Source organism: Triturus cristatus, chromosome 5_1 (genome assembly GCF_964204655.1).
Source record: "Triturus cristatus chromosome 5_1, aTriCri1.1, whole genome shotgun sequence".
Classification (NCBI taxonomy): Eukaryota; Metazoa; Chordata; class Amphibia; order Caudata; family Salamandridae; genus Triturus; species Triturus cristatus.
In genome coordinates, this window is record NC_140587.1 from 58,952,889 (window position 1) to 58,965,073 (window position 12,185).

Here is a 12,185-nt window from a genome sequence, read left to right on the forward strand (position 1 = left end):
AACACAAATATCACAGTTATAACTGTCCAACAAAATTATCAAAGTTATTCGTGTCCAACACAAATATCAAGGTTATAAGTGTCCAACACAAATATAACAGCTATAAGTGTCCAACACAAATATCACAGTTATAAATGACCAACATCAATATCAAGGTTATAAGTGTCCAACACAAATACCAAGGTTATAAGTGTCCAACAAAATTATCACGGTTATAAGTGTCCATCACACATATCACATTTATAATAGTCCAACACAAATATCAGTTATAAGTCTCTGTAAGTGTCCAACACAAATATCACATTTATAAGTGTCTATAATTGTGCAACAGAAATATCACAGTTATAAGTGTAGAACACAAATATCAAGGTTATACGTGTCCAACACAAATATAACAGCTATAAGTGTCCAACACAAATATCAAAGTTATAAATGTCCAACATCAATATCAAGGTTATAAGTGTCCAACACAAATACCAAGGTAATAAGTGTCCAACACAAATATCACAGTTATAAGTGTCCAAGTACAAATATCAAGGTTATAAGTGTCCAACAAAATTATCACAGTTATACATGTCCAACACACATATCCCAGCTATAAGTGTCTATAATTGTGCAACAGAAATATCACACTTATAAGTGTCCAACACACATCACATTTATAATAGTCCAACACAAATATCAGTTATAAGTCTCTGTAAGTGTCCAACACAAATATCACAGTTATTAAGTGTCCAACACACATATCACAGTTATAAGTGTCCAGCACAAATATCAAGGTTATAAGTGTCCAACAAAATTATCACGGTTATAAGGGTCCAACACAAATATCACAGTTATAAGTGTCCAACAAAATTATCACGGTTATAAGTGTCCAACACAAATATCACAGTTATAAGTGTCTATAATTGTGCAACAGAAATATCACAGTTATAAGTGTACAACACACATATCACAGTTATAACTGTCCAACACACATATCACAGTTATAAGTGTCCAACACAAATATCAAGGTACTAAATGTCCAACACATTTATAACAGCTATAAGTGTCCAACACAAATATCAGTTATAAGTGTCAAACACAAATATCACAGTTATAAGTGTCTATAAATGTGCAACAGGAATATCACAGTTATAAGTGTCCAACACACATATCAAAGTTATATGTGTCCAACACAAATATCACAGTTATAAGTGTCAAACACACATATCGCAATTATAAGTGTCCAACAAAACGATCACAGTTATATGTGTCCAACACACATATCACAGCTATGAGTGTCCAACACAAATATCACAGTTATAAGTGTCCAACACAAATATCAAGGTTGTACATGTCCGACAAAATGTTCACATTTATAAGTGTTCAACACAAATATCACAGTTATAAGTGTCTATAATTGTGCAACAGAAATATCACAGTTATACGTGTACAACACACATATCACAGTTATTGGGTCGAACAGATATATCACAGTTATAACTGTCCAACAAAATTATCACAGTTACAAGTGTCCAACACAAATATCACAGTTATAAGTGTCCAACACAAATATCACAGTTATAAGTGTCACCGAGAACTCTAGAGCAAGTAGGTACTGGCAAGGATGATGAGGAGGTGTGCCAGTCACCGAGAATTCGTTGGGCGGTATGGCAAGCTGATACCCTCTTAGTGAACTGCCACAAAATAATATTGTGCAATCCTTACCGCAACTGTACCCAGATTAGCACACTTCTTCACTTGTACAATGTGTGCCTGTCAACATGTGACAGGCTGATGCAGCAGGGAATATTGAGGTGTGCTCTTCGATCTGTGGTGTGCCTGTCACCGAGACGACGACAGGCCGATCCACCACCACAGCTGGCGACTCACTTCAATTGCACAAGGTGTGCCTGTCACCATGAACGACAGGCCAATGTAGCAGGGGATGTCAATGTGTGTCCACCAATTAGCGGTGTGCCTGTCACTGAGAAGACAGGCCGACTCTACCAACAGCTGACGAAGTATGCCTCGCACCAATCCGCTGCAGAACGTGTAATGCGTTGTTATTTAGCAGATTCCAAGGAGAGGCATGTGCACTACACAGACGTACTGCAAGACGCGCAGAAGCTTGGGACGAGCTGCGCAGAGTGGAGCGTCGAGCTGCACTATGACGTGGTAAGTGCATGCGTACGCCTTGCCGCAGTTAGACACGTGCTACGCAGCACAAGGCTCGATTAAGCCTCCGAGCTTGGGCTCCTACACAGTAACCATTAAATTCCGGCTCACGCAGTGCAGTCCGTGGGGCTGCCAATAATTTCAATTTCTGAGTAGAAATGCAGCCAAAAACAAACACCAGAGTTACTCACTGCAAGTACCTCATAGCTCGCTGTGTCCAGAAGTAAGCAGTACAACACTCAACTGTCCTTTCCCAGGGGCTGCAGTTTCCGTTACGCCACACCGAAGTTGAGTAAATAATCGAGTCGTAGGGTTCTATATTCCGGATTGCTGCCATTTTTAAGGAGACCAAGACTCCGGGAAGTAGACAAATATGTTCTTTATTAGTGGGGAGTAAGGGCCCCCGTTTGAGCTGTTCCACGGCAACTGAAATCCAACTTCCTAAAATCCGACAACCCCGGATTCTTGAAGTGGAACACAGCTGCCGTGTTACTAGAATACATGGAGAAGACATAACATCAAGGTATTCGTCAGGGTGATAGCGTTATATACGATGTGGGACACTACATAGTAACTTCTATTTACATTGCTCCTAGTGGGCATCTTATTTGTTTTGAATGACACTCTAGCAAACTCAAGAATGTGTGTAGATGTACACATACATGTCCACACACATAGTCTCGAAGCCTTCCAGGAAGTTTACCACAAAATCTCACCTGTATAAACAGGCTAAGCACACACATTACACACTCAGGATGGGAGAGATGGGCGCCATAAATAACAGACTGTGCTGATTTACAGGTGAGGCCAGTAGGTAGTCTCCACAGCAGGATGATAGGAAGAAAGGCCTCTACCCCAAACTATAATGAGTTGTCAACAATAGCAAGTCATGGCAAAGGGGGGACACTAATCACCCATGACAAACAGAAATAAACATTTGGGTGCAGTTTCAACTCCAATAGTTAAGTATGCTGATGGTGAGCAACATTAGAACATCAGCGTGGAGCACTTCTGAGGGAGTCGTGGCAAAAGTCTCCTGGGCAGGACAGCCTTCTCAGTCTGAAACAAATGATGGATTAAGACACAGTGTGGCTCAGGGCTATTGCACCAAGAAGGTCTCACACTACACCCATCATGGTTTGCTTTAGAGCCTTACCAGTTCCCTCTGGCTGTTGATCAGAGCCAGGCTGGAGTTGTGGAAGGAGCAGAAGAGCTGGCTCTGGTTCCAGTCTTCTCTTTCCTTTGAAAAGTAGTAACAAGTTCTTCCATTATACAGCCAGTCCAGGGGACAAGGCTCTAATCGCATTGCTGCACAATTGGATGAGCATTTTTCTAGAGGCAAAAAAGTATACGTACATTAATAACAGCTGTTGCCATGCAGTAACATTGCTTCCTTTGCACCTCCTGTCTATATATACTCAGCAGCAGGTGCTTTGAAAGAGGCAAGAAACTAGGTTTAGCAGCCGACACCCTCCTCCACTGAGCATGAAGGCTGAGTGCAGCGGGGTGGGCCCGCTATAGGATACTGTCTCAATGACTGGATGATGTCATCAATTATGTCATTATGCCATTTAATATGTGAGGTCATAGATAGGCAGTGTACGGTGGGGAGCACAAGTTATAGCTAGCTCAAAAAACCATAACTTGTGAATGTCAGTGTTCTTTTGTTTTTAAACATTATTTTTTATCTTATTTCAACATCTAACTATAATGTCACTTTAACCTTTGTGTTTTTTCTGTTAATTTAGGGGGCTATTTTAATGTAGGCTATGATTTTAGTAACATGCTTTTAATGCAAGGCCCTTTAACCTCTGTTGTTTTCTGTGAAAAATGAATGTATTTAATAATGTTTCCCTATGGGGTGTTGTATTAACTCCCTGCCTTCATTATTTTGCTTTCTATGGAAGTACCTGTGAGTGACTTTAAGTGGGGCTAAACTTACTCGAAAGATGGCCTGGAGATTATTGGCGACCGTTTGTGGACTTTGTGGTTGCAGTGACTTTAGAAGGACCCTTTGCAGATGGCAATGGTCTTACTATTTTGTGGGTGGGTGTATTAGGATGTCCCTTCCTAAGTCCTCCTTTATCCTCCCTAAATTCCCCTCATTGTGTAGTAAGTATTCCCCATTTTCCAGCCACTTCCCCTTGACTCTCCCACATTTACACCTAATTCACAGGCCTAGGTGTGCGTAGATCTCCTCCTAGAGAATATATGAGAGGTGGAGGAGTGGGTCTCCATGCATAGGTAAGTGAATAGCATTTTGTAATATGAGTCATACTACTATAGAACTACTAAACACACGACGAAATGCAGTTTGCGAATCAGGCTTGAATAACTAGGTGAATAGGAGGATGTGTAAATGCTGAGATGGATGAGTGAGTGTATGGATGGATGAATGAATAAGTGACTAAATACATGGATAAATAATTATTGAGTGCATGGGCGCATGGTTGAAATGATAATCATATAGGTGAATGGTTACATAGGCTGGGCACACGTGAATAGATAGATGGCTGACTGGATTAAGGAGAGACAGAGTGCATGGATGGTTGGAGACTGGTCCCACCACCCTTATAGGCTGAATACTCAGCAGATTGTCACAGCAGTGATGGAAAGGTTTAAGCTACAGAATGTCAATGCTGAGGATTACGGAGAGACCTGGGGGTGACACCGAAAATATTTACCACTACCCAGCTCCTGATGGTGCCATGAGGTGGGAATGTTTAAGATAAAATCGCAAAGTTGCAGATGTGACCATTTCACATTATACAACATGCTAGCACCTAATCTGATAATTTCTAGCAATCTAAAGCAAATGACACTGTGGCAACTCACACACACACGTTACCATCCTTGTGGCCACTATGTGTGGATACTTGTCTTGTGGGGACTAACATTTTCCAATCCATTTAAAATATACTAATAACAGAAAAATGCCTGATAATTTCTACTAATCTAATGCAAACTAAACTGCAACACCCAATAGAGTTCACACACATACACACACACACACACCAAGCCAATCTCTGGGTAGTGAAGGTGAATAATATGGTATAAGTACAGGAGAGGTCACCAAAGGATCTATAAATTGCAAAATCTGAAATCTAGGATATTAGCCATGAAAAAATAGCCAGAGACTATTAGTCAAAGTCAAAAAGTTTTATTGTATAATTTGTTAAAATTATCACAATACCCACATGTATGAATAAATATATATAAAATTGTAAAGAACCATAAAAACATCTAATCATTGTCACCAAAGTCCCGTAAAACTTGTTAAATACAATTGTAAAAATTTGATTCAAGCTCGGGACATTCTATCTCTATGAAATCTAAATTATTTATTTGCACAGTTTGTTATTTTTTTTTTTTTTCCCTAAGGGTTCCGATGTCACGATCTTCCTGCTCTAATTGCTTCAGGCGAAACCTTACCGCCCCCAAAAATTTGATTCCCCTGCATGCCAGGATTATGGAGGATCCTCCCAGCCAACTAATTACTGCTTGTCTACAAGTTCGAACTTTTAGGACATTAAAAATTTGCTTTAAGTACCGTCGTCTCTGAGCCATTACTGCTGGACATACACAAAAAATATGGGCTAGAGATTCTATTTTGTATCCGCATAGACGGCATTTTTCTGATTGGTAACTCTGTTTCCAGGAGGGGAGTAGATCTTTTGACACGTGCTGGCCCATCCGATAGTCCATGTAGGATTTCTTTAGAAACCCGCTGAAATGAGAGGATAGGTATGCTTGTGGTTTTAATGATTTATAGGACGCAATAACTGTCCACCCATGCCGGCGTTTGGCCATTAAATTTTGTCTTCCAAGAAGGATTTCATTTTGGCTGCCTTGTTAATTAAACTACTTAAACCAGCTTTGTCCATCCTAGTTTCCCATGATGGTTCTAAATCGAGTTCTATCAAGCAAGTTTTCAGATGCTTTCCCCAAGTGCTCAAGGATTTATTGTCCGCCTGATACATAATTTCTTCCCAGCATAGATGGTCCAAGGTCTCCTGATTTGCAGAACGAAATTTGTTACAAAGCTTCACGAAGCCGCTCATGCTCCGGAAGTTTTGATTCTGTAGGCCAAATTCTAGCCATATCTGCGAAGGAGAAGCAGATTTTGGCAGGTTAAAGACGGCTTTATAAATCCTTGTCTGCATTGCATTTAATAAGTCAGCCTCCTTGCCACGCCAAGTAACCAGCCCGTAAGACAAGGTGGGCAAGATTTGCGCGGCCATAACCTTCAGTAGATGATTGTAATTGGGACAGTCCAATTTGGATTTCAGTAGCCGGTATGCAAAGATTAATGACTGGGCTTTTATTTCTACTTTTTGCTCCTTGTGTTTCAGTCCTTGCTCAATTGAAATTCCCAGATATTTATATGATGGTTGTTCTTCTACCGTATCCCCGTTTGCCGTCCATTTATAGTTGAGTTTGCTTGATTCCACTAGTCGGATAACCTTGGTTTTACCTTTATTTAATTCCAGCTTTTCCTGTTTTAAATATTCCGCTAATTTATTGATTGCTCTTTGTAGGCCGATTGGTGATTTGCTCAATACTACTATGTCGTCCGCGTATTGTAAAAAGTTGATTGGATTGTTAGCCAGTCTCGGCGGATGACATTCTGCTGCAACCAAAACTTTGCTGATGTCCGAGAGGAAAAGGTTAAAAAGGCTTGGGGCCAACACGCAGCCTTGCTTTAAACCTTGGTGCGTCAAAATCCTCGAGGTTATACTGCCGCCGTTGCCTAACTTGACTCTTACCCATGTGTTATTATACAGGGTGGCTATGGCGTTTAACATGGGTTTCGGGAATCCCCAGGTGATCAACTTTGCCCATAGGCGCTCTCTGCATACCCGGTCGAAAGCTGACCTTATATCAATAAAGCAAGCGTATAGTCTGGAGCCCTCAGTTAATGCTTTTTCCATTAAGAGCGACAGACTGGCCAAGTTTGTAATGGTGCCCATTCCTTGCCTGAACCCTGTTTGAAACTTGGGGATAATATTGGTCTCTTCTTTTCAATCTTGTAGCTGTGTTAGGATGCAGGAGGCGTAGAGCTTAGCTTCAACGTCTATTAGGGATATCAGCCTGTAATTAGCGGGGTTACGACGGTCCCCCTGTTTGAGAATGGGATGAATGATATTCCCTTGCCATGACTCTGGGACTTTGTTTTGTGTGTATATGTAGTTGAATAGGGGAGTTAGGGACTCTGACCAGAAGTCCGGATCTGTTTTAAAGAGCATATTTGGCAGCCCATTCGGACCTGCCGCTCCTTCTGTCTTCAATCTTGTTATTATACCCCTCAGTTGTTTTTTGGTGGTTAGAGGAGTTTCCGTGAACCCATTTACTTCTTCCATGTCCTCTTTTTCTTTATTCTCCGGAGTCTCGTTTCTTATGTTTTTCCCATTATCCAACTCTCTCCCCCATTGACTATTAGTACTGCTTGAATCTGTGTTTCCATACAATGATTGCACATGTCAAGACCAGGATTCCTCTCCTACCCCTGCTTCTTGCTGAAGGCTTGCTCCTTTGTTTAGATCGTTAATGATTCCCCAAAAGTCCCTGCTATTCGGCAGTTTTCCCGCACTCAGTAGCTTATTCCAAATGGTTTCCTTATACGTTCTCTTTGCGACCCTTAGCGACTTCCTGTACATGCTCCTTGCTTCTTTTAGTTTGCGGTTGTTTATGCTGGTCCCCATTTTTTTTTCCTGTGCGACTGCTCTGACCTCACGTGCAACGCTTCTCTTTTTTTCTCTTAAGTCCAGATTGAACCATGGCTCCTTCCTTGCCGTAATACAACCCGGGTTCCCTGGTGCTGCCGGGAATTTGTGCAAGAGGGCCAGAATCAGTTGCTCCCAGTTCTTTATACGATCTTCCTCGGGCTGAGGGCCTAAATTGGAAATATGTTGTTTTGCTGTGTCCAATATACTTTCCAGGCCTCTCCCATGACATTTTAGCTTCATTAGGTTGAACTTCTCGGCATGTTGTAATAAGGACGGCAGGTTTCGCAATGCGGTGGGTGCGATATTCATTCTGGTTATTTGAGGGAAATGGTCGCTTTCTAAACGCTTGACTATTTGAAATGATTCTATGCTAGAAGATAGGACCGTACTTATTATTGTGAAATCTATTGTTGAGTGGGCTTTACCGCTCAAGTAGGTAACGCCTGCCGGAATGTCACCCCTAGTTTTTCCATTTAGAATTAACAAACCTAAGTCTCTCAACTCGCATACTACTTTATTGATCTTTTCTACCTGTTTTTTCCCTATGAGATTGCTGTTAAAATCTCCTGAAATAAACATCGGGCAAGACGCGTACGATCTCTGTAAAACTTTTATCAGGGATGATAAGTTTGCATATTTCTCCTTCTGAGTTTTCCTTTCCGGGTTGATATAGATGTTAATCACTAATAGTTGCCATTTCTTGTTTCCTGTTGGTGAACAGTCAGTGATGTTAATCACTTGAGCCCAAGAAAGACCCACGTCCAGCTCTTCTGTTGCCCAGTTGTGTTTTTGGGCTACGTAGGTTGACAGTCCACCGCGTGGATGCCCGAAGGGTGATCATCTTTGTGCCGATATATGATGTTCTTGGAACCCTGCAATTGGCGAGGGAGACAGTTTCCATGATTCCTGAATCAGGATTACATCTTGATGCTGAAAAAAGGTTAGTGTGTCATTCTCAAGGGCCATTTCTTGAAAACCATCGACATTCCAAGAACAGAATGAAATACTTTGTGGCATTATTCTCTTATATTTTTGTTTCTGCCTTTGCACTTGGTTAGGGTTATTATGCTCTATGTTAGGAATTTGGTTGTTCAGGATCCTGGGCAGCCACGACCAGTCCGGCTTAACTGCTGTTTGCTGTCTGATACTTTGTTTGCCTTCTGATGATATAACACTATGTCCTGTTGTTATAATTGTCGGCGATTGACCTCTAGCTCCTCGTAAGCATGTGGTTTGTGTTTCCTTCGCTCCTATTCCTTTTTTTGAATTGAGAGATTTTTCTAGTAGGGGATAGGGATATCTTGGACGCTTATACTGCAGCAAGATAATACCCCATACGCCAAACTGAGCTCTTGCGGAAAAAATCTTGTCTGCCAGGTCCTTTGAAGCCCAGGTTGTTATAGATTCCTCAATGTCCATATTGAGGGCGCTCGGTTGGAATTCCACAGATACTAGATCTTGGGAAGTAATCTCTTTGAGTTCTGCTATTTCCTTAAACAGTTTTAGCAGATTGCCTCGATTTAGAATGTCTTGCTGCCCCTTTGTTGGATAATCAGGCACAAATGACAACTTGGATTCAAAAACCTCTGTATGGTCTGAAAGATCTTTAGGATATTTTGAAGAAACTGATCTTTGGGGAAGAGCGTCATAAGGTGTGAATTTATTACCACTCGTGAGGGGTGTTTGTTGCTCTTGGTCATCCTTCCCCTCCTCAGATTTCCCGTTGATTATTTGCATTAATCCTGTCTTTATTGACCTTTTTGGAATGGGCGGGGTGTCCCCAAGAGGTAGCGTACATTTACGTTTGTTTCCCGTAATGGTGACGCTCAAGGGGTTTGGCCCGATGTTGCTTTCTAAGTTTATTTTCTCCTCATATATTTCAGTTGTTCTGTTCTCCGTTTTTTTTTGGCGTTAGCTGCACGTTACTGGCTTCCCCTCCCTGTCGGGACTTTTCGCCAATTACGCTATTTTTACTCGTATGGCCAACCAAATTCGGTGAAGATGTTGTTTGGGTAGGACCTACATGACCTGGCTCCATTATGAGCTCATTTTTGACTTGTTGTTTTCCATGACACTTTTTCTTGGGAGCCGAGGTTGTTAGACTCTGTTGGTTTCCGTCTAAAGAGAAAGACTTGGTTATTTTGCGCTCTTGTAGGGGCGGACAAGGGATTTCTCTAGGACCCTGCCAGCGTTCCCTTGATGAGTTTTCTGGAACTCCCTTGTTTGATGGTGCCTGGACTCCCTTTGTTTCGTCCAGTGATAATCTATTTTTTTTTCCTTTGGAGTGACAGATTTGAATATGGAAAAGATGTTTCCGTCGTCTGTTTGTTGTTGGTTTTTGTTCTTTAGTCTGGCCTTCCTTGCCTTTTTTCTTTCCCTCTTAGTTGGTTTTCCCGCAAACAGAAATTTATTTGTGAGCTGAATTATATCCATTTCCTTTTCTTTATTTCCTGGATTTTCTCCTGCTTTTACTTGCCCTGGGTCCTCTGATAGATTGCTTTTAGAGTCTCCTAATGTGTCGTTGGTATTTGAGGTTGTCGTTGTGTTCTGCTTGGGGTGTATTTCCTTGCCAAATTTACTTGTTCTGGTTAGTTTAACCTCCTCTATGATGTCTTTTAGTGTGTGCGGGAGACTGGCTAATTTTTCAATGATGCTCCCGCAACCACAACTGAGTTGTTGTTTTTCTTCCACAACACGGGATTCTAATTTCTCCCTATTAATCAAATGGGATGACAGTAGGTCCAGCTTCATATTTATTCCTGAAATGTGGCCTGCGATTAGATTTATGAGGTCAATCTGAACCTCCAATTTATCTGATTGATAATTCAGCACCTTTATTGCTTGATCTAAGGTGCCTAGGAGGGATTGGGCCCATAAATTCGATGGATTCGATGGCTGCTCTTTATACCAATTTTGCATCTCGTCTGGCTCTGGGACTGGGTCCATCGTGCACACTGACGAGATTGTGATTGGCGCTGTTTGACTGAGGTGATTTTGATGATTTTGATTCCTTGGCATGATACCGCTGTCGTCCAGGGTTAGCCTTTTTTGCTTTTTGTTGCAGGGGGTCGAGACCACTATGCCTGGGCTTATCTGATTGTCATTATTGCCCAGCTCTGAATTAGAGGCTGACTCTTGGCTGTCATTATTTTTTGTTAATATTTCCATAAGTTCCTCGAGTTGGCAATCGCGAGTTAAAACGAGAGAGTTATGCCATGGGTCAAGCACTAGGGTGGACAATGTTTGTAATATGCTAGATTTTGGGCTATCCTCCATAGAGATTTTGGATTCCCTTACTGAGCTCACTTCTTTGCTTTTCGCTGCCAGTGATGCTATCCTGCTCCGATTTTCTCGTTTTGTGTTTAATGACGGGTCTTCTGTACTTTCCTTTTTTCCTGTGCTCTTTATTGATTCCATCACCTTTATGGGAGTTTTGGAATGATGCACTTGAACTGTCTCTAAGACCTGGTTTGGCTGATTTGTGAAAGTTGGCTGTGGCAGCAAGGGTTGGGACCCCGTTGCATCGTTTTTGATTTTTGTCCCACTCTTGATGCAGGGGGGCGATGCCTTAAGTGGAACGATGGGGGTTGGTAATTTGCTGGCCTCAACTGTTGATGCCGCTGAATAAATCGCCGACAACGGATCCTTTAGATACATTTTTTTATAAAGACCGGATTTCCGTCTTGTGGTTGAAGTCGGTTCTGGGGTCGGTGCTGAGACTAGCCTCTCTCTAGGGCTCTCTCTGGTGCTTAGTGATCCTTTCTGTGGCAGAGAGTTAGCCTCCTTCGGTTCTTTTCTGGAATTTTGTTTTAGTTTTTTTTTACTTTCCGCCATTTGCCGAACTTTTCCAGATCTCATTCCCGGTTAGAGAGGGTCCTGGTGTCTCCAAATATCTCCAAATGTCCTCAGATACCTGTGGGGACTAGTCTCTGCTGCCCTCACTGCCCTCTCCGTTTACACTCCCTCCTGCCCCCCGCCCGGCCCCTGCCAGTGCCGCTTGTGCCGCCCAAGCCCCACCAACAGCGGACTGACGGCACGAGACAAGCAGGGTGGGAGATTTTTGGCAGCGTGCAGGTGGGCTGTTAAGTAAGCCTTTTTGTAGTAGGAGACTGGAGCGGTCCCTGGGTTCCTCAAATGTTCTTCCTTTTCTTTCCCTTCCCAATGCCTTTGGAGTGCTCCACACAATGCGGAATCAGCGGCTCACAGGAGCACAACCCACAACCGCCGACCACTGCCGGGCGTGGTGCAGCACTGCGGGAAAGTCTGGCTCCACTCCCCCGGACCGGGGGCTTGGGCGGG

General features: G+C 42.4%; 1 protein-coding gene across 1 annotated transcript in view; it reads right to left on the reverse strand.

Moving 5' to 3' along the window:
- LOC146830171 (C-type lectin domain family 2 member F-like) overlaps positions 1-12,185 on the reverse strand; it is a 259,769-nt gene that overhangs the window by 65,444 nt on the left and 182,140 nt on the right. Inside the window, exon 6 of the mRNA XM_085604415.1 lies at positions 3,317-3,492. Within this exon, the coding sequence (XP_085460541.1) occupies positions 3,317-3,492 (176 nt within the window). The remainder of the gene's footprint in view (positions 1-3,316; positions 3,493-12,185) is intronic.